The 19,978-nt window shown below is 37.2% G+C and overlaps 1 protein-coding gene across 1 annotated transcript in view; it reads left to right on the top strand.

The window, feature by feature from the left end:
* The first annotated feature begins 1,037 nt into the window (after positions 1-1,037).
* LOC131592916 (protein phosphatase 1 regulatory subunit 3A-like) overlaps positions 1,038-19,978 on the top strand; it is a 34,092-nt gene continuing 15,151 nt past the window's right edge. Inside the window, exon 1 of the mRNA XM_058864837.1 lies at positions 1,038-1,879. Within this exon, the coding sequence (XP_058720820.1) occupies positions 1,086-1,879 (794 nt within the window). The 5' untranslated portion in view covers positions 1,038-1,085. The remainder of the gene's footprint in view (positions 1,880-19,978) is intronic.

Genomic DNA, 19,978 nt, shown 5'->3' with positions numbered 1-19,978 from the left:
TCAAGATAGTCTTGCTATATATCTTAACTTGTACTGTACTATTAGATTACGATGTAGGCTTACCGTTTGATATAGGCAAGGGAAATAGGAAACATTAAATGATGTGATGGAAAAAGGTGACATTTTGAACTTCAAGAACTTTGTTCTATAAAGACTGAATCTTTCCATGCATGGAGTGCCATAAAAGCAAAAGCCAAATGCTATCTGAATAAGCTGGTTAAGGAGCCACTGTTTCATTTCATATAATGGGAAGATATTCTGCATAAAGCTTGGACACTCCTTAAGAAGCTTAGTGTCTTTCTTCCTCCTGTTTGTAGCTGTATGAAACAGGTTTGTGTTTCAGAGTTGGCTGCTAAATTCTTCCAGTTGCTTTACTCTCCATTTGGCTGGATGATGCTAAATGCAATTTAGCAGGAGATGATTTCATAATCTAATTAATGGTGAGCTCAGCCATATTTACAATGGTACATTACAAGTTCATGCCCAGTGTACTCACCTCACTGTTTCATTGAATTCCTGGTTCGTTGAAGCGGTGATAGCCAATCCTTAGCTAGAAGAAGCTGACTTAGTCCTAGTATCTGGCTCAATTAGTGTGGTATAAAGTCAGGGCAGAATGTGGCATTGCATTTTATATCTGGAAATATTGCAAAAATGGCCTTGAAAATATATATGGGAATATTTTATCAATATAGAAACTATTTACATGATGAAGTATACATCCTAATCAGAGATTAATAGCTCCTCATTAGTGCAATATGATATATTATTTGTGCAGCATAAGTTGATCATCTTAAAATAGCTTTGTGCAATTTAACTATGCAAAGAAGATAGTTTTTAAATGCTGTTCTTCTTAGCCGCATAAAAATAGGGAATACAATATTTGAAATGTATCACCGAAATTGTAACATCTAATACTATCAAATGGAGAGAGGCCAACATAGCTCACACACCATGGCATCTATTAATAGACCTGATCCCTTTTGCAATGTCAACTGTAACATTAATCCTTGTTTTAAATCATAGTATCTCAAATAGCAGCTGCTACTAGTTGTACAGTTCTCTTTCAGTTTATATCAGCAAGCCCAATGGAGTCTTCTAAAGGACCTAGTCAGGTTCACAGAGCAAAGTTATTACAAGTCCCCACTGGAAATGATTTCACTTCAGAGGACGAAGATGTTAATATTGACATTAAACTTCGTTTCTCCCCACGTCCCCGAAGACGGAATTCTTCAGCTTCAGAGGAAGAGGAGGCAGATACTCCCACCAACATCTCAAGAAAAGTTTCATTTGCTGATGCATTTGGGTTTGATCTTGTGTCTGTTAAAGAGTTTAATATCTGGGAATTTCCAAATACAGGACAAGAAAATGATATGGAAGAAGAAGTTTTTCCTCAAGATGAATACTTTTTGTCCCAGCAGTTTACATTGCCTGCTTCTCAAGAAGAGCTTTTACAAAAAGTGCGAGAGCAGAAAGTAATGTTGGAGTCAGTCCTCTTCCTGCCTGGGATTACCTGTATGAACGGCATTATACGAGTCCTCAATGTATCCTTTGAAAAGCAGGTGTATGTTCGAATGACATTGAATAACTGGCTCAGTTATTATGACATCCTCGCAGAGTTCATGCCTAATTCTTGTGGTGGTGAAACAGACCAGTTTTGCTTTAAGATTTCCTTGGTGCCTCCTTTCCAGGAAGATGGAACTAAGGTGGAATTCTGTATACGCTATGAGACATCAGTTGGTACCTTCTGGGCAAACAATGATGACAAAAATTACACACTGATTTGTCACAAGAAAGAAACTGTGCCCAAGGTGGATAATAAACCCCAGAAAGAGGTTACAGATAGGTGTCTTAAAGGCTGCTTAAAGACAACACAAAGCAGGTGAGATTACACCTTAATTTTTGGTAATTTAGAATATAGCTGGCTAATGCTGGCTTTCTATGTGTGCTTACTCAAGTCAAGACATGTTATTGTCTTCTGTTTTAAATTTTTTTTCTAAATGAAAAAATAGACCAAGAACTGTTGTTTGTATATATCAGCCAGTGGTTTTCTGCAGACATATTAGCTGGGATCATAATTTTATGTATGCCATACATTTGAAACGGAGTGTGAGGGTCTATAAACTCTCTAGACACTGCGTACCAATTCTGATCTCTGTAGGATACACACTGAGCTGGCATCAATGGAATCTTTGTTCCAGACTAAGGTAGCTGTACAGTTAAAATAATTTGCATCCACTTCCTTTGTAAGTCAACAAAAATTTAAAAGCAAAACAAAAGCTGGATTTTCACACAATTTATTTTATAGTTCTTTCTCTACATGCAATTATTAAATCAGAAACAGCACTAGTGGTTCATGAAGCAGAAGCGGATAACTTAGGGAAGAATCCAGCAATTAAAATAGCTGGTACAAACTTTTCTGCAAGTGGTTGGGCTATTCTGCAACTTGTATATTAGGGGTCTAATTCCTTTTCCCTGCCACTGGTTCATGCTTCTGTTTCACAAATGGTGGAAAGCAGTATATTTAATAAGGCAGAATCAGTAATATATTAAAGAGAAAATATATAGAATTTATCTTCTATATACTGTTCTGGCAGTTGTTAACTTATACTTTAATTGCATATAGAGACACTTAGGAATAGTATTTTGTGGTTTCTTACTTTTTAACTATGTTCTTTCTGTTAGCAAAACAATGTTGCATGCAAAAATCTAATTCTTAATTATTTCCCTCCCCAAATTCACTTCAAATCAGTTGGAATTCTTTAATTCTGCAGAATTAAATCTGTATTTTGCCTGTGATGTTCTTTGCCACTTGGATGCCAGAACTACGTTGATGTCATGTTTTTTAATTTATGTTGGTGTTTTAGTTCCTATACTATTTCCAAATAAGACAGGGCTGTTTGATTTTGCTGGTGCTCTTCCATTGGACTGAAGTGGTAGGGAAGGGGGAACAGAACTGCAGCAGTGGTGGGAGCTTAAGGAAGAGGGAGACAGCCAGGGCTTCTTCTGCTCCAAGCCTTCATTCCCAAAACCAGATTTGCTGTGCTGGGAACTTCTGCCAGTCCTAAGCACACATTAGCCCTGTGAGGAGAGGTTCACAATATGGCTTAGTGCTTGTATTAACATCACAGGCTAGGAGCCACTCCAAGGCCAGCCCAAGGCCTGGTTCATAGCCAGTCCACAAAACTCTCCTGACAAGTGTCCCTTGGGCCAGCTCTGGAACCCTCATGGGAATACTTCCATGAAGGAACATCAGAGCAGAGAGAACAATGCTTTTACATGTCCTGTGGTCAATTCCTGACATTTGTGTCTGTTTTTCTACAAAATTTCTGTGTTTCAAGGTGTGTCACATGACCCATTCTGGATAAGTAAGATAGCCTGAGATTGCCTGCAGAAGAGCTGTGATATCAAACACCACAGGCAGGTGCAGGCAGTATGACTCCAGCCTGAGCTGAGGTAGCCCACAAGGAAAAGAGAGGGACATGGGGACATGGGGAGCTGAATCTCGATTTCGTGAGCCCTGGGCTTCCACATGGTTTCAGAAATAACCTGAAACTTTAGGCTTCTAAGGTGAAATGGCTTCTGAATGCTTAATTCCCTAAAGTTTCCATGACATGCATAATGCTACCAAGAGTTGTAGAAGCCTTCCTTCTGGTGGATACTCTTTAACATAGAGTAATAACTCTTTAACATCATACTAAATGATTTACGTGTAAGCCAGACAGAGAGATGTTTTTAAAAAAGAGAAAGGAGCTAATGTGTCTTCTTCTCAATATAAAATTACTTTGTCTCTAATCAGACTATAAAGTTGTCTCCCCCTGTGTCAGACTGAAGAGGAATGCATATGTATCTATGTGTGTATACATTTATCTGCACAGTTGTCCATATAGGCACGTACACACATGTAAATTTAAAAATATTTAAACCAAGGTGGTTAGATTCTTGTCTACACTAGGACCTACTACACATTTCTGTCGAACAGTTAACAAGCATGCACTTTCAAGACTCTCTTTAGTGGCAGAAAAATGTACAGAGACCTTACAATAAGTGCAAAAATGAGCTGAAATTTCTGAAATCCCAAATATCTTCGGAATATTGTTTCAGTGGTCACCAAGGCTTCTGAAAGACAGCTCTGGCAGTATGTAATCCAGGACTAATTTTATGCTACAGGGACTTTGACTTCACAAGAGTCACAGATTTGCCAATGTAAATGAGGTCAGCATCAGGGCCTTTTGTTTCAAAATAACTAAGATGCCAACTTCCATTGCTCACTTGTTTTTCAAAGTGTCTTTGTACGAGTTGCCCCTTTGAGTGAGGAGGAACACCCTGCAGACATCTGCAAAAGTACCTCATTATTCTCCTTCAGACCCTCATTAAAACTCCTTTGCTTTGCTATCTCGAAAAAAGCACAGGAGAAACAAACCCCCCAAAACTGGCAAAGTGAGGCTGCTGATGTGCTGTTATTCCTTCATCTCACATTGAGCAGTGCTGCCCATTTACCAGCTCTCCTCCAGCAGCCCATCTCTCTCTCTCCTCTTACTTTTAGTTTGGATGATAAACTCTGCAGCAACCACCTATGCTGGGCGGTTATAGAACATGCAGCAAAGCTGGGGGAAGGCGGTCCTTGAACGTAACTAACTTGTTCTTGGAGCTGCAGCACTGCAAATAGATAGAAGTAAAAGCCATTTTATCTATGATTCTCACAAGTGACAGGTGGGGCCTATTGCTGTCCATACCCATGAGTTAGATATCTTAAAATTTTCCTTATCGCAATCTGAATAAAAGGATAATTTTAAAGGACGCTCATTTACGCTTCTGTTTCAAATTTAGAAACTTGTAATAAGATTTTTAATTTTTTTTTAAACTCTTGGCTCTGAGATATTTATACTTTCTCTAAAAATGTACAATTTACCTCTGCAGTTAAAAAATAAGATATGAAAGGATCATGTTTTATAAGCAGAGAGTCTGATCCACTCTAGGGCATACTTGTGTGGCTCATTAAATGTCATTAGCAAGGATTAGTTGTGTTAGTTAGGTGAAAGGAATAATATTCACTTCCAGTGGAAGTTACTGGGGAAACACAATAATATGACTATTTCAAGTTACGCTTAAGAATATGGTCCAGGCCTAAGATGAGTGAATGAGGGCAACAGGCTGATTTCTGACACCATTATTAAGAAATTAGTTTTAAAAATGAACTTAACCCTCAAAAGTTGTTCCTGAAAAAAAAATTCATAGTGAAAAGGAAAAATGCATCAAATAATTAATGCTGAAAACTGTCTGTATTTGGCTATTCAGAACCACATTGCTTAAAACTCTGCCTCTACATTTCATATTTAATTTGCTTTTGCTTCCATGTCTTCTCTGAAAGTTTCAAAAGTATTTGGTTCTAGCTGCATTTTAAGAACCTAAAATTATTTCTTCTTAAACTTTTACATTTTTTGTGGTTTTTAAAAGTAAAAGGATGCACAGGGGCAAAATACAGTTTGGGAAAATAATGTTTAAATTAATTAATTTAATTATTATGAAGAAAGTGTTTGCTTAGCTTGTCATAGTCATAAATATACTTCAGGAGAAAAATTGACTCCTAAAATTTTAAGACTGACTGGAAATGAAAAAGCTTCTACCAATAAACAGACCTAATTTCCATCCTATTTTTATAAATATATACACACAAGAATATTTATTTATATATATATAAAAGTCAGAAAAATGTAAATTAATTGCATCAGCTCCACTCTTTTCTCTTTTTTTGACTGTCATGCTTTTGGGATTTATCCATAGATAATGATTCTGAATGTGAATTCTTCCCAGTCCTCAGATTTAGCCCACATGATTTTATTGTGGACACCAGGCTCCTGCATTGGTCTGATCAGACAGGAATCTGTGTTTGGGTGTTGCATGAGGCAGACTCCTGCAGATTGTGCTGAAAGGTGCAGAGATGGAGTTACAGAAGCCATGTCCTCTGTCACGGGGGATGCTACATCCCATTGCTGTGCTTGGCCTTGGTTTACCATCTGTCAAGAGCAAAAGTGACAGCACCAGGAAAATGGCTGATAAGCATGAGAATTGTTTTACAGGAGGGTATCTTGTGTTTGGACTTCTGTCCTCCGACAAGGAAGAGGAAGGTTAGTATTTTGTCACAGCAGTTGGAGCTAATCCTCCCTTAGTTCTCTGAGCCCACAAATACACAATTCTGAACTCATCCACAAGTGTATCACTGATCCATCTGATATTGGTCCTATGCTTTTTTTCTGTAACTGCTGAACTGTATATTTTTTTGAGTAGTAGTGCATCAATTCCCTTCCCTTCATGATGCCACTTTAAAACACAACAGAGGATAGGACAATGGCTCTTACAAGAGCTGCTCTTTGTGCAACATGCAACGAGACAGAAGATGTTGTCTGTGGGCTGCCAGTGCTAAATTTGACAGCATATATACTGAATGATCTCTAAGCAATTGTCACTGAGAAAATTTCTTCTGTGCTTGAGTACCTTTCTTTCTTCAGCTGCTGATCATCTCCTTTCTGATGGGAGGCAAAGGAGGTGAAAGTTGCTGAAGATGCAGCTTGGCAGGACTGCACTGTGCTCAGTCAGTCTCCCTAGGCAGATGGCAGAGCAGTGCCTAGGTTGTGCTGAGAAATGTAGTTTTGATTCAGCTCCTCTTGGCCTTTCCCACAAGCTCATCATGTGATTAAAAAAAAATCAAAGGCTTCTGACAAAGATGTTTGGAAATAGTCTCTCATGCACTTTGCTATGAGGAACAACTGTATCATTCCTTTCTGTTCCATTTAAAACATGGCATTTAAATTATATTCCCTTTTAATCCTTGTTCTTTTGATTGTGTGTCATCATAATCAGGAAGGGAAAAGAGGAGCAGGAAAGGTGTTAAAACACACATCTTCTTTGTGTACTTCTATTTAATCTCAGGGTTGTTTCTGGCATTTTAAGTCATGAGCTACATCTTGATCAGCATACAGATATGGGATTTGACTAAAGTTTATTGCTATTAATAGGAAATGACTGCAGTCACTGTTTTTACCAGGAGAGCAGCTGCTACAGAAGCTATCCATTCACAGGGAGCCAGCTAAGAGGAACACTCCTCTCTCTTTGTTTAATGTGACTTAGTATTCCCAGACCTTCTCTTGCCCCCTGGTCATTGCCAGTCTTTCTCAATTGTAGAATTAGATAGGGCTGGCACCGAAATAAGACTTTTCCCTGTACTTGAGGACCATGATTATCAGGGACACATGTTAATTTTTTAAGGTGCTCTGAAACACATTATTCAAACAAGTGGGATAAAGGCAAGTTGTGGAACTGTGTTTGACTCAGCATTAGGAATGCTTCTTAGCAGCAACTCCAGGGTTATCTTTTGGGGAAATTGCTGCAGCCTTACTCTCCAAAGTAATTTAGAATAAGCTAAGATAAACCACTTGAAAAATATTCTCCAGAGAACAATCCTACTTGGCCAGAAACTACACTCAATTTCTTTTTCTGTCTGTTTAATCATAATATTTCAAAATCTGGGCATGCATACTATTTGAAATATGAAACTTATTAAAGGCCCTAAAGATAGATATTTAGGTTAATGGCTTAAGTCTATGAATGCTATCAGAGAAGTTTTAAAGAAAGAGGTGGAAGATGTGGATGAGAATGGCATGCACAGACAAATAGACACATTCTTCCTGTACTTGTGGTCTCCTAGTTGGAGAGCATCTCAAAGCTGAAAACCTGTCACATTTTTACTTTTGGTGGTTGTAAACTGTGCCACCCATCTGCCATCCATTTATTGGACTAGAAATATTAAAAGAAGATTCTTACATTTAAGGGAATAACCCATGAAAATAACATGTTGCTGTACTGGCAATCCTAGCATAGTACTTACACTGGAATTTATTTCTTATCAGTGGTTTCTTATTCATTTCCATGATATGCTTTAGAAACTGCTCTCACCAATGCTACAGAACAGAAATTTATGTTCTATTGTGTGGGAAATATTGGTTGCTACAAAGCTTTTTCAGTTGTTTGCATGAAATCATATAAAACCAATGCTCTGTAATCTGGGTGTCATTTCTCAGCCATAATAAGTACTTGTATTATACATGCATTGCTTGGCTTTACACTTGTAAGATTTTTTTTTCCAGTTACTACAGTTTCACCAGTTTATTTAAATATGCCAATACTGTAACACTATTAGGACTGACTTGTAGAACTTTTTAATTCAGCAACTGGCTTTATCCTGCAATAGGCACAATAAATAATTTAATAAATGTCAGGGGTCTCACTGAACTTTGTAGAATTCTTCATGTGTAAAACTATCTTTAAATGTTAATATTTACAGGACCAGATGCTCTTTCAGATTGCTGGTTAAGAACCTTTGGAAAAATGGAAGTACATTGCTAAATGAACTCCTGTATGTTCAATGATTCTTTTGTTTAGGAAGATATCTATTTTTCAAATTGAACCAGGCTGTAAATTACCATTTCAATACTCTCTCCTGTCCACCATTCAGGTACTACATTTCATAAATGTTCAGTTGGAAAAAAAAAAAAAAATTGTTCCATTACATTCACCTTGGCTTTGCTAAATGTTAGTCTTGAAAAGATGTTTAAAGTTAGTGCAACATTAGCTGAGAGCACTGGAGTCATGTTTAATCATTGCAATGACTACCAGTGTCATTTGAGCTGTTTATTCTGATTATGAACTTTAAGCTGTGATCCAGTTTCAGCACTGTAACTCTGAAAATGAAGCAAATTGTAGCAATGAAATTAACACTACAGTGTAGGTCTAGAGAAACAATTGCCAGTGGTATTTTTAATATAAAATGTGGATTATCTTCTCATCTACAAAAGGTGGAAAAAATGGTCCAAACAAATACTTTGAAAGTTAAATGAAGTCTCTGCCTTAGGGCAAAGGAGAGGGTAAGACCTTTTAAACACCGTGGGAGAATGTTAGAAGTGGCTATTTGATCCCTAGACCTTCAGTGACACACACAAGTATTAGTTGACATGCCAAAGCATAATAGGGGGCTTGGTTTTCTGTGTCTTTCACTCTTCTGATTCGTGAAATCAGCTGATACTCCAACACTAAACCTGAAGATTTATTACTGCTGGTTACTAAATGTAGTCCTGAAGGGCACTGGGCTACACAATTGGATGTGAACGAGGCAAAGATAGCAGGTTTTTCTTACCTTGAACTTAGGTGCACCAAGTGGACTGACATTTACATTTTGTTTTGATGCACAGTTGTTGTCTCTGCAATAACATTTATAGATGCTGAGTGATAATTATGAGATATGCTAGGCTGAAACACTTCATGTTATGGTAGAGGGCTGGGGAGTCTGTCAGTCTCAGCAGCTACCCTAGTAAATCTGAGCCAGTGTCTCCTAGGTTTTTATGTGTCTTAATAGAAATATTGATACCCATCACACAGCTGCCTTCTTGCTGTGCCATAGTAAGTATGTGAAAAATGAAAAAAAAAAAAAGGTTATAAAGGCTCTTGTCATGATAATGCCTGGGATTTTCATCCTATTGATATACTTATTGAATTTACAATTGCTTTCCAAGACTTAGATCATAGTTGCCCTCTCTTAGGAACTCTGTAAGGTTGTTTTTTTTGTGGTCACCCTTTTTGTTCTCCTCCCCAGGAGTGATATCTGTGTCTTACTCTCACCTGACTGCCATCTATCTCTCTACATTCTATCTAAGGCACTTACCACGTTCTTGTATACGTGCCTCAGCACACTGCAGGCAGCCTCCTGGAAAATACTCCCTTCTGACATGCCAGGAAGAGCCCTTTATTTTTCCCATGTGAGATTCAGAAAAAGACCAGAGGCAACATAGGTTCATGTTTTTCTCCTCTCAGATTTATCCAAAATAGGCACAACTTGAAAGTTTCTCTGTTTCAATATTTTAAAGCAGTAAGGAAAAGAAGCAAGAGAGGAGCAAGGGACACCACCCCCAGCTCCTTTCTACAGAACCATTTTGATATTTGATCATGCCTCTTCTAGACAAAATAGTGACCTATGAAGCATATCCTCTGACATTAGGCCAAGCCTACTGCTCAGAAAACTTGACTACTCACTCTCCTTTTCCTTTTTTTCAACAGTTGGCCCTGGAGATAGATAAAGTCCTGCATTACTAATTCACAATGGACCTCTCAATAGACTTTCTAACACTGACCTGGAGAATATTTTTGAAAGTGGTTCTCTGTTTATGAATTAGCCCATTCTGTGAAAGGATGCAATGAATTTTCTGACCAATCCACATATAAAACAGCTGTATTATACTTTTGAACAGGTACTGCTTCAACATTGCTACATGGATATCACTATAAGGTACAACAATCATGACAGAGCTATGAAAGGGTCTGAAAAAAGTGGCAGTGCTCCTGCTTATAATTGCTGTAGCTTGATTTGAGGTATAACTGTCTTATTATGCAATGGGTTCTTATGGAATCTTCATACCTATAATCATGAGATTTGGGGATAGACAGTGCAATATTAAAGGTTTGAGCCTGGCACCAAATTGGTATTGGGCTCCTGGTTCAAACTGGATGGCACTAAAATCTTCAAATGGACAGATATACATCTATATTTTTAAAAAAATAAAAATGTATGAATGTTTTGCTATTAAAACTCAAGGTCTCTTTTAATGAGCTAGAAAATAAAGACTAATTTCTTGGGACTTTGTTTGCTTTGAGGCAATGATTATTCTCATCCCAAGTCAGGCCAATGCATTTTGTTCTGTGCCACCCATGTCCCTGCTTCAATCATAAAATAAGACTGAAAAATGAAAATATTAGTAATTGGAAAAATATAATCCCCTGGATAACACCAATCCAATAATCTTAATAAAAATAGATTTATTACAAACATTGTCTGAATCCTACTGGGAATTATCTTCGCAGAAAAAATGCTTAAATTCCCTTACAGCTGCTCTCTTGATCAATTGTCCCCCTTGATACTATTAATCATAATACCATATATTGCTTATTCTGAGCATCTTTTTCAACTTCACTTTCCAAACTTCTGTTCTAACTTCTCCTTGTTACTTACAAGTCCTTTATTGTCCTTTTTTAGGCTCACTTTCTCTCTTTTTCTGGTAACAGCCCCTGTTCTTATGTGAGAAGACAAAAACTAAGGGATATTTCCTCAAGGTGGAGAAATACCACAGGTTAATATTGTCTTCCTCAAATTTCAGACATTTAAGTAGAGGTTCTTTGTGGCTCTGTTTTCATTCAAGATGCTTGTGAAGTTTGCTTGACCAACTCTTCTGGAAGTGAACTCTTCTATTCCCAGGGTAGTTTCCAAAACGCATCCGCAAATGCCCTCACCTCCTGCTCCAATAATGAGGGCACCATGCCGTCTCCTGCCCCTGTCCTCTGCTTCCTGACTATCAACAAGGAAGCTAATTAGTGTCAGTCCCATTTGTTGGGTGACACCTATTTACTAAGAACTAGGTTGAGCCGTCTCTAACAGCTCTGGTAGTTGAAGGTCATAAAAGAAAATCAATCTTGCCTAGATTCATAATCGGGGCTCCTATTTTTCATACAGCTTCATTTTAAAAGGATCAGTCGTACTGGCAATATTTTGAAATATTCATTTTTTTTAAATTTATTTATTTATTTATTTATTTATTTATTATCTAGTGTATATATATATTATCTAATATATATTATCTAGGTATTTATTATCTAGTTATTTCTGCTTAGTGTTCATACAACTCTTCATTTATACATGTTGATTTTGTCTGCAGCTTTTGCTTCTGAATCTTTTCCTTTGTGGTCTCAATCAGTTTTGAATCTAATATAATTTAAAATTATGATTTCCTGCACTGTTTACATTAAATTCTTTTTCTGTTGTGCTTCTGTTTTTTTAAAACACCTCCTGAAAGAAAGTAATGGTATAAACAGAAAGCCATGATACCACCACACATGACATATAACATGGTTCAGACATGTATAACATAGCATCTCCACAAGGAAGGATCATTTGAAGCCCAAATGTTTTCAGGTGGGAATTGGCCATTTTTCAGGTAAAGCCACCGGAGAAGTCAAAATCAGGAGTGTGCATTAGGAGCCCAGAATCAAGGAATGGTGCTGGCTGAGCTTCAGCTGTCCTCTATTTTGTTGCTGAGCAATTCTCCACATTGTGCTCACACTGCTCTGAGCAGTCTTGGTCTGTCTCTAACTACTGCGGCTGTTGGCTTCTGCTATTCTTAGGGTCTAGTTCCCAGGACTCTGCCTTGAGTTTTGGAAAGAGGCAGTTATTTCAGCCTGAGGATGCTGCCACTGCCCAGGCCCACAGCTCTGCCACCTCTCCATCTCTGCTCCATAACACCTCCCTGAACTTCAGTGCAGCTCCATCAAATTCCAGCACAGCTCTGACACCCCCACCTCATTTTAAGATCATCCTTTTTTAACAGTATGTAAAAGCCTGAAAAACGACCTAGAGCATTTCCCTGAAAAGTGTTTTAGACAAGTACTTAATTTTCTTGCAACTTGCTTTCAGAGCCAATTTAGAGCTTTTTCCAGCTTCCCCTGACTAATGGGTTTGGTAGTTTAGAACTCACACGGGCTGCCTCACACTGACTGCCCTTTGCTGGTTGCTACTTCTGCTCTGCTCACTTTACCCTCTCCTCTAAACCCTGGGAAGACCCTTCCCTGTTCTGATTTTATGTGCCCAGTACCACTGCCTTCTTGGACAGCCATAATTCTGTCCTGTTGTTTAGTGTTCTCCCTAGGGTCTAATACTAGAATTTTATTTTCATTTTCTTTTATACATATGTCTTGTCTTCAAAAAAAAAGAACAGAGGACTATTTAATATTCTCAGGCAGTAATGTCAATTTTCTTGCATTTTCTTTATGTACACCACAGTTTATTGCAAAACATCTTCTTGTAGGGTGCACATCTTTTTTTCATGCACCCTAAGCTTCATACACTCCAAATCTGGTTTGCATTATTGGAATTCTTTAGCGATCATAGCAATAATCTTTTTCTGTATTTAGATTATTTCTAAGAAAAAAATATATTCCCTTAATTTCTGGCAAATTCTTATCAATACCTTTATATACAAGTTGCTATAAAGATTAGCTATTCTTATCTAATTGTTTCTTGGAGTTTAAGACTGTCTCAGCAGGAGTTGCTGAGGGATGAAACTTCTAATGATGATTTAAAGCAGTGAAGTGTGTAGGCTGAAACTGAAATAATTATTGCTGTAACCCTCTAAGCACTCCACGTTCCTCAAGAGAAAATACTTTGTTCAGAACAGACCCTGAACAACAAAATGCGAAGAAAGTAAAATAATAAAAAAACCTCCAACCCTTGAAGCAGGATGATAATTTAGAAATAGAATCAGTATAATGTGAAGATGTTCTCAACAACTGCTCACAAATGCATCAGACATCACAATTAAAAGGAAATAATAATTATGGCCCCATTCTAAAGTATGGAATATTCTATTCCATTCAATAAGTCATGAACACTTTAAAACCATCAGTGTAATCTACAAACCTATATTTACAACATTAAACTGGATGTTCTGCCTTTTCAATAACTGTCATCTCATCTCTATTATTTTCACCTCAGACTCTAATTGTTTCTTTTATAGGAGCTAACCTACCAGTGTCCTTGGCAGTACAGTTTATGGCTCATGCATTTACAGTAATTGTTTGGGCAATTTGCCACACAGTATAACAATCTTCACATCACAATCAGTTTTTTATAATAAACAGCATTAGTTGTGAAAAATACAAGTGATGCATGATTCTTATGGTAGATAAAGGGCACTGAAGATGCCCTTTAGAAAAAGAAAGGAAAACGCTCAAGCCTTGAACTACTTGAGAAAAATACTGATGTCACAATAGAGCTAATTAATTTGATGGTACAAACAAGAGGGGGAAAGGGCCTTGCATTCATTAGTGTCAATTCCAAATGAGAGCATACTGTTCATAAAAATAATATTCTGCCTTGATTTAGACTAAATATGCAGGTAAACAAATAAGAAGCACTAGGTCTGGCAATAACAATGATTCTGCTCCTTAGCTTTATGAAGGTTCTTTCTTTTTCTACAGACACAGGGAGCAGATACAGCTTACAGGTGGAACTCTGGAGGAGGACAGATCCTAGTGCCCACCAGCTGGTTTGGTCCAGTGGCACTGCCAGGCACTACTGGGCACAGGTCCTGGGAAGCTCAACAGGCACTTTATGGCTTCTCTCCATAGCACCCAGGTGGTGGAACATAAAGGTGTCTCACTGCATGCATCTCTGCTGCAGATGTTTTGTGGCCACGCAGTTTTCAAGAGTCCTGGAACAGGAGGTCAAGCACTGATCAGTGGTGAGGCCATTGGACACACCCCAAGCAGGCACTCTTCCATGTTAGAAATTTTCCAGAGGAGAAATAATATATTTTCACCTCTTATGCCAGTGCATAGGCAGGTAATTCTCAGCCTCCTTGTCATCTCCAGAACACATTACGGAGCCTGGTGGTACTGCAGCACAGCGAGGCAAGGCCCCAGGAGGCACAGAGGCGGGTTTGAGCCATCTGTACCTCCTCTTCCTGAGCTCAGCTGTGAATTTCCTGGAAGCACCAGGGCTTGAGACTAAGAACTGCATGTGATAATAAATTGTGAAGTGGTTTTACTCTTAAACTATAGCTTCAAATGCTAAGAATACAGATATCAGTTTAAATCAGTAGGGAGACTTGTCCCTGTAGTGAGTTTTGAACTCAGCAATATGAAGGCATGGAATGAGTTTGTCTTTGCTCATAAGTTAGTCCATAAATCCAGTCAGTGAGATGGAATAAAATCAACTATGGAGACACCATCACAAAATAAATCAAAGTCTACACTTTGAAGGTCCACATCGGGATCCTTGGTGGCTCCTGAACCAGAATGAAGCTCATGTTTTGACTTGCTTTTTTTATTTTATTTTTTAATTTATTTTTTTTTTAGTAACAAGGGTTGTTTTTTTTTTCTTGCATTTTCCTCTCAGTGTGAATTGGTTTCAGAAATATTTTGTCACCTGTCCAACTTGTATTTTAGGACCGATACAAATACAGCAATATTTTAAAGCGAGCCAAATGTTACAAGGGTTGTATTAGTAAAAAAAAATCTTGAATTCTTATTCTTCTGAGCCTTACAAGCAATTGAATAGAACATTAGAGCTCTGCTTAGAACTTTACACGTACAAAATCTTTCTTATTCCTTTCCAAAATTCTTTCTTCCTGAGAAATTAATTCTTGTTTCATGTTTATGAATTTTGAATGATACTGCATACAATACTACTGAATCTTAGAACTGTATGCGGAAAATCCTTTCTCTAGTTTCTCTCCCAGGTCTTTGAGAAATTTTGCAGGCTTTTTACTTTTGAAGTGTACATAAACATTTTAAAATAATTTATGCTGTTGCTTGTTTAAATGCAGTTATTTCCTTCTTTACTTCCTTCTGAAATTACATCTGCCTCTAATGATACAAAAATAACCAAACTAAGCTGCCTGCCCTTCCCTCCCCATATTCCCTTTCTCAGCTCCGTGGGGTTACAGTTCTGTGCAGAATTGCCTATTTGCTCCAGTGACAGCTCAAACATGAGTACTTAACTGCACTAATTTACTTTTTGCTCTTCTGCTTCTCAGTAAAACACTGCTGACACATGTAACTACCTCATTTTAGGGATCTCACATGTTGTTTACATCCCAGTGGCATCATTCTGCTGCAAGGCTGGCTATTTTTGGCACTCGATCCAAAAGCACTAGTTATATTGAAGGCTGCTGCTGTATGAGGTTACTCTTAGGCTTAGAAATCTGTCCTGAAATTAAAATATAACTATGGTTTGGTTAGCAACTTCAGTCTTGCTAGCTCTTTTCATGAGGACATTTTAGCTTCACCTCAACTTCAATTTCAATACGTTCTGTTCTACCTTCAGGGTAGAATTTTGTTTTATTTTGAATCTACAGTAAAAATCAGAAGCATGAAAGAATCCCCAAACCTAAGACTATTTTTAAATAAGATAATGTTAAAAACTTTTTTCCCTTTTACATATTTTAACTAAATATTTGAGAAATACAGTCTTTGAATGCTTTAATAACCTCATAACTCTCTGAATTTCAGACTAAATAGTATTATCCCACATTTTCTTTTAAATATTAGATAGTATAAAATTGATCAGGTTGCATTAATTTCAGAGTTTTTCAGGTACATTTCCATCTCTTTATACTCTGCAATCCAGCAGTTTTAGCCTTTTTTTCACATTTTTAAAAATAAATATCTTATGACTTAGATACTAAGATCCAGCATAAGTGAATACAGCACAGAACAAAGTACCAGGAGTTGTACAAATATATAGACACAACTTTAGCCAAATATTGGTGTGTGAATTAAAATCATGACAAGCTATGATAAACTCCACCCACTATGAAGAAATTTGTTAGTCCTAGCTATTGTCCCAAACCTATTTCAGGCAAGACCAAAGCATCGCCTGTTCCGTAGTGAAAACTCCTGCAGGCGTAACTCTCAGGGCATATAGCTGCACAGGAGCGCTTGAAATAGGGCTGGATTGTGACTGTGGGATCATGAAAGTCTTATTCCCTTGGGAAATGTGTTGCATAATCTCATTCACAAAAATACATTCATGTTTCCACAGTGAGACCTTCTCAATTTCTTGTATCTGATACTTGCACTAATAAACTACAGGATATACTTTTCTAGTGCTTGCAGATCTTTTAAGTTTTCACAACAAATACTTTTGTGAACTCTTTATATTAATGCATTAACAGTCTCGCTGCCTTTTTTGTCTTTTGAGTATTTACACCTTTGCTATATCAATAGAGGGAGTTTATTCCTCCTTTCAGACTTTGTTATGCTGAAAATAGAACTACTCAATCTGTCTCCTTGGTTAATGTAGATTTTTCATTCTGCCAGTCTTCCTCTAGTCCTCTTCTGAACATGTTTCAGGTTGAATCAATCTTTCTTGGACATTATAGACAAACGTTCTAGAGGAGCTCTTGTTGGTGCCTGGTGCCACAACATGAACATTTCTTGGAAATCTTTCATAGCTGGGACTACCTTCCCTGAGACATTACTGCTGAACTTGGTTTGCATTTATATCACAGTGTCTGTTTCATCTCACACCAGTGGCTTGGAAATGGTTTCTGGCAAAAAAACTCCTCTAATTTTTCTTGTTCACCTGTTTCTTCCAACTTCTGAGGCCTAGTTTTGTGGCAGAAATTTTTTCTAGTCCCTAAATGTATAACCTGGCACTTTATAATTTTGAATTTCATCCCTTATCTATTATTCTGATCCTCCAGGCCACCGATTTCTTTCAATCCTCCTCTGCGTTGGTGATGTCTCCCAACTTCCTCTCTGCCACGGATTTAATTTAACTTTGACTTCTTGTGCTTTGGTCTGTAATAACATGACTGAGTAAGTCTGATTACATGGCTTGTCCTCTCCAATTCCCCAGCGACGCCTGCTAGCTCCACAGCCCAGCTCCTGGGACCCTGCTTGGCACCGAGCCCCTCTCCCACCGCCCAGCTCTGATGCTCATCTCCCTCTTCTCTCGTTTAATTAATAAATTTCCCATGTGGCTGCACAACAAATGCTTTAATGAAGTCCAGATAACTGATTTTTAGACAAGGGAAATATAGTAATCTTATCAAAGACAGATATTATCAGGTGAGTCTGGCATTTTTACGCCATTTTCCATTTATCTATATTTCTTCTCTCATTTTTAAGTCTATTGTGAAAACTTTTTCTGAAGACACTTGGGCCTGTAGTTGCCTTGACGCTATTTCTATTCTTTTTCCTAAATATAGCTTCTACTTTTTCTACTCTTCTGATATTGTTACAGTATAGGACCACTTGACTAGATCTGAATAGCAAAGGTTTTAAACTGATATGTTTGCCTCTGTTGGGTCTCTCATATTTGGGTCAGAGAGTCTTCTTAATCGGAGGATATTTAAACAAGTTCTTCTACCAGACTGGATGAAATAATATAATTTTCTAAATTGCTGTTCACATCAGTTATGCCCTGCAAGATTTATCTTCCTGTAAGAATCTGCCCCACCACTAGCGCTATGGTAGAAGAGTTTATGAGAAGTCTTTTGTTTGTGGTGTTATATATAGATTATCTCAAATTTTGATGAAGCCTCACTTCTAAAAAAAAAAATTCTTATTTAACTTAAAAGGGTTGGTTCAAAAGCCTTGACATTTGTGAGTTTATTCCAACCCTTCAGGAAGTCAAATAAAAATTGTTTATTGACTAATTTTTTTCTTGTTCCTTAGACATTTTCTGTCTACTCTTCACCTCTTTAGCATTCAAGTTTAACATTTCCTCTCTGGGATGAAAATTCCACATAACTTTGGGACTTCTGAACTCCTTCACATAATGTCAATCACATTTTCAGTCCTCTGGTTCCTACTAATTAACCCTGAACTTCGTATTTGTTCTTTCTAATGCAAAATTCCAATGATAACCTGTTTTCAGTCCTGGCTTATTTTTTTAACTCAATACAAGTGAATGATAATTTCATCAAGAATTAATCATATGAGCATAGGTTTTGGCATTTTTAAATTCATAAGTTCCTGGTGTTCTTTATGAAGCTGTGTCCCATTCAGCTGAATGAGAAAAAACAACAGAGCTTCTGCAGGTTTACAGCTACTTATGCTGGAATGGAATTGTGTAATCTGACATAAAGGATTTTTTTGTAGCTTGCATTGTTGTCAGAATACCTGGGTTACTTAAAAATAATACTAAAGGCTTTTAACAGAATACAAATGTTGTGTCTCTCATCATATAGGATATTTAGACCACGCCTCACAACAAAGAACAATAATTAATTTCTGAAACAAAAGATTAATTAATATTCTAATTTAAAATCTGCTCATGGAATTCTGATACTGTGTAAGGACATTTTCAGAAAACTATAGAAAAAATATAACACAGAGAAAAAAACTTATGAACTAGAGAAACACCTTCTAATTGCCCCTGTCTGATGAAGGGGTTAAATTTTAATGGCTTTTGGGAAGTATTTAAGTCTTTAAGATATAGAAATAAGTTTCAGATTATTCAGTAGTTATATGCACCCGCAGCCTCAAAATATAATTTCTTAAATTGAAGTAGTGATTTAAATTACTATTGTTTTATGCTCCCTGTGATCCTCAAACACTGGAGTATCAATATCCTCAATTTAAGCCAGTTTTAAATTTCCCCTGAGAATAATTATATGAGGACAGATATTTCTCATCTAAAATTAAATTAAGTAAAATAAATGTTACATTGATGTTCCCTGTACTCAGGTATTTGCAGGGCAGGTGTGCACAAATAATGGGTTATAAACCTTAAATCTTTATAAAATTAATTATTATTAACTTATAAATTTATAAATTAATTATAAAATTAAGTGTAATAGGCAAGAAATTATGCTACAAGCTCTGCAGTGTATCTGTGAGGCTGTGTTATCGTTGCCATTTTTTACCTGTATTGCTGTTGTGAAAAGAAACTTGTGGGCCAGGGCTCCATATACTACTAGAACAAAAGTTAAGGAAAAATTCAGCTCTAATCACAGCAAAAGTAAAACTGAGGGGCTCAGATCACACATACATTGAGTGTTACAGTCCCAGCCACTAAAAATCCATAACTACATTCCAGTCTGAATTTAAAGTTACAAGGTGAGAATCATGCAGCTTTAGATAATTTCCAAAGATGTAGGTTCCTTTTAGTCAGTCTCTTTCAGAGGTAAAGAAGCATCTTTGCAAGATATGTCACTCCACCTTGCTCATGATTCCCATGTTATAGGGAATGAATCTCCTTTTAGAAGTGATAATCACTCACCACTGATAATAGGGATTATATACAGAACTGCCTGAACACAGATGTTAGAAAAATAAAGTTAGATAAGGTAACACTATCCTGGCACACACCCATAATTATGCACTTTGAAGCATCTTTTTACCTGTACATTTAAAGGTTTATAAAATAGGTACT

Source organism: Poecile atricapillus, chromosome Z (assembly GCF_030490865.1).
Source record: "Poecile atricapillus isolate bPoeAtr1 chromosome Z, bPoeAtr1.hap1, whole genome shotgun sequence".
Lineage (NCBI taxonomy): Eukaryota > Metazoa > Chordata > Aves > Passeriformes > Paridae > Poecile > Poecile atricapillus.
Note: the sequence above shows the minus strand (reverse complement) of the source record. Positions and strands in the feature narration are given on the sequence as shown.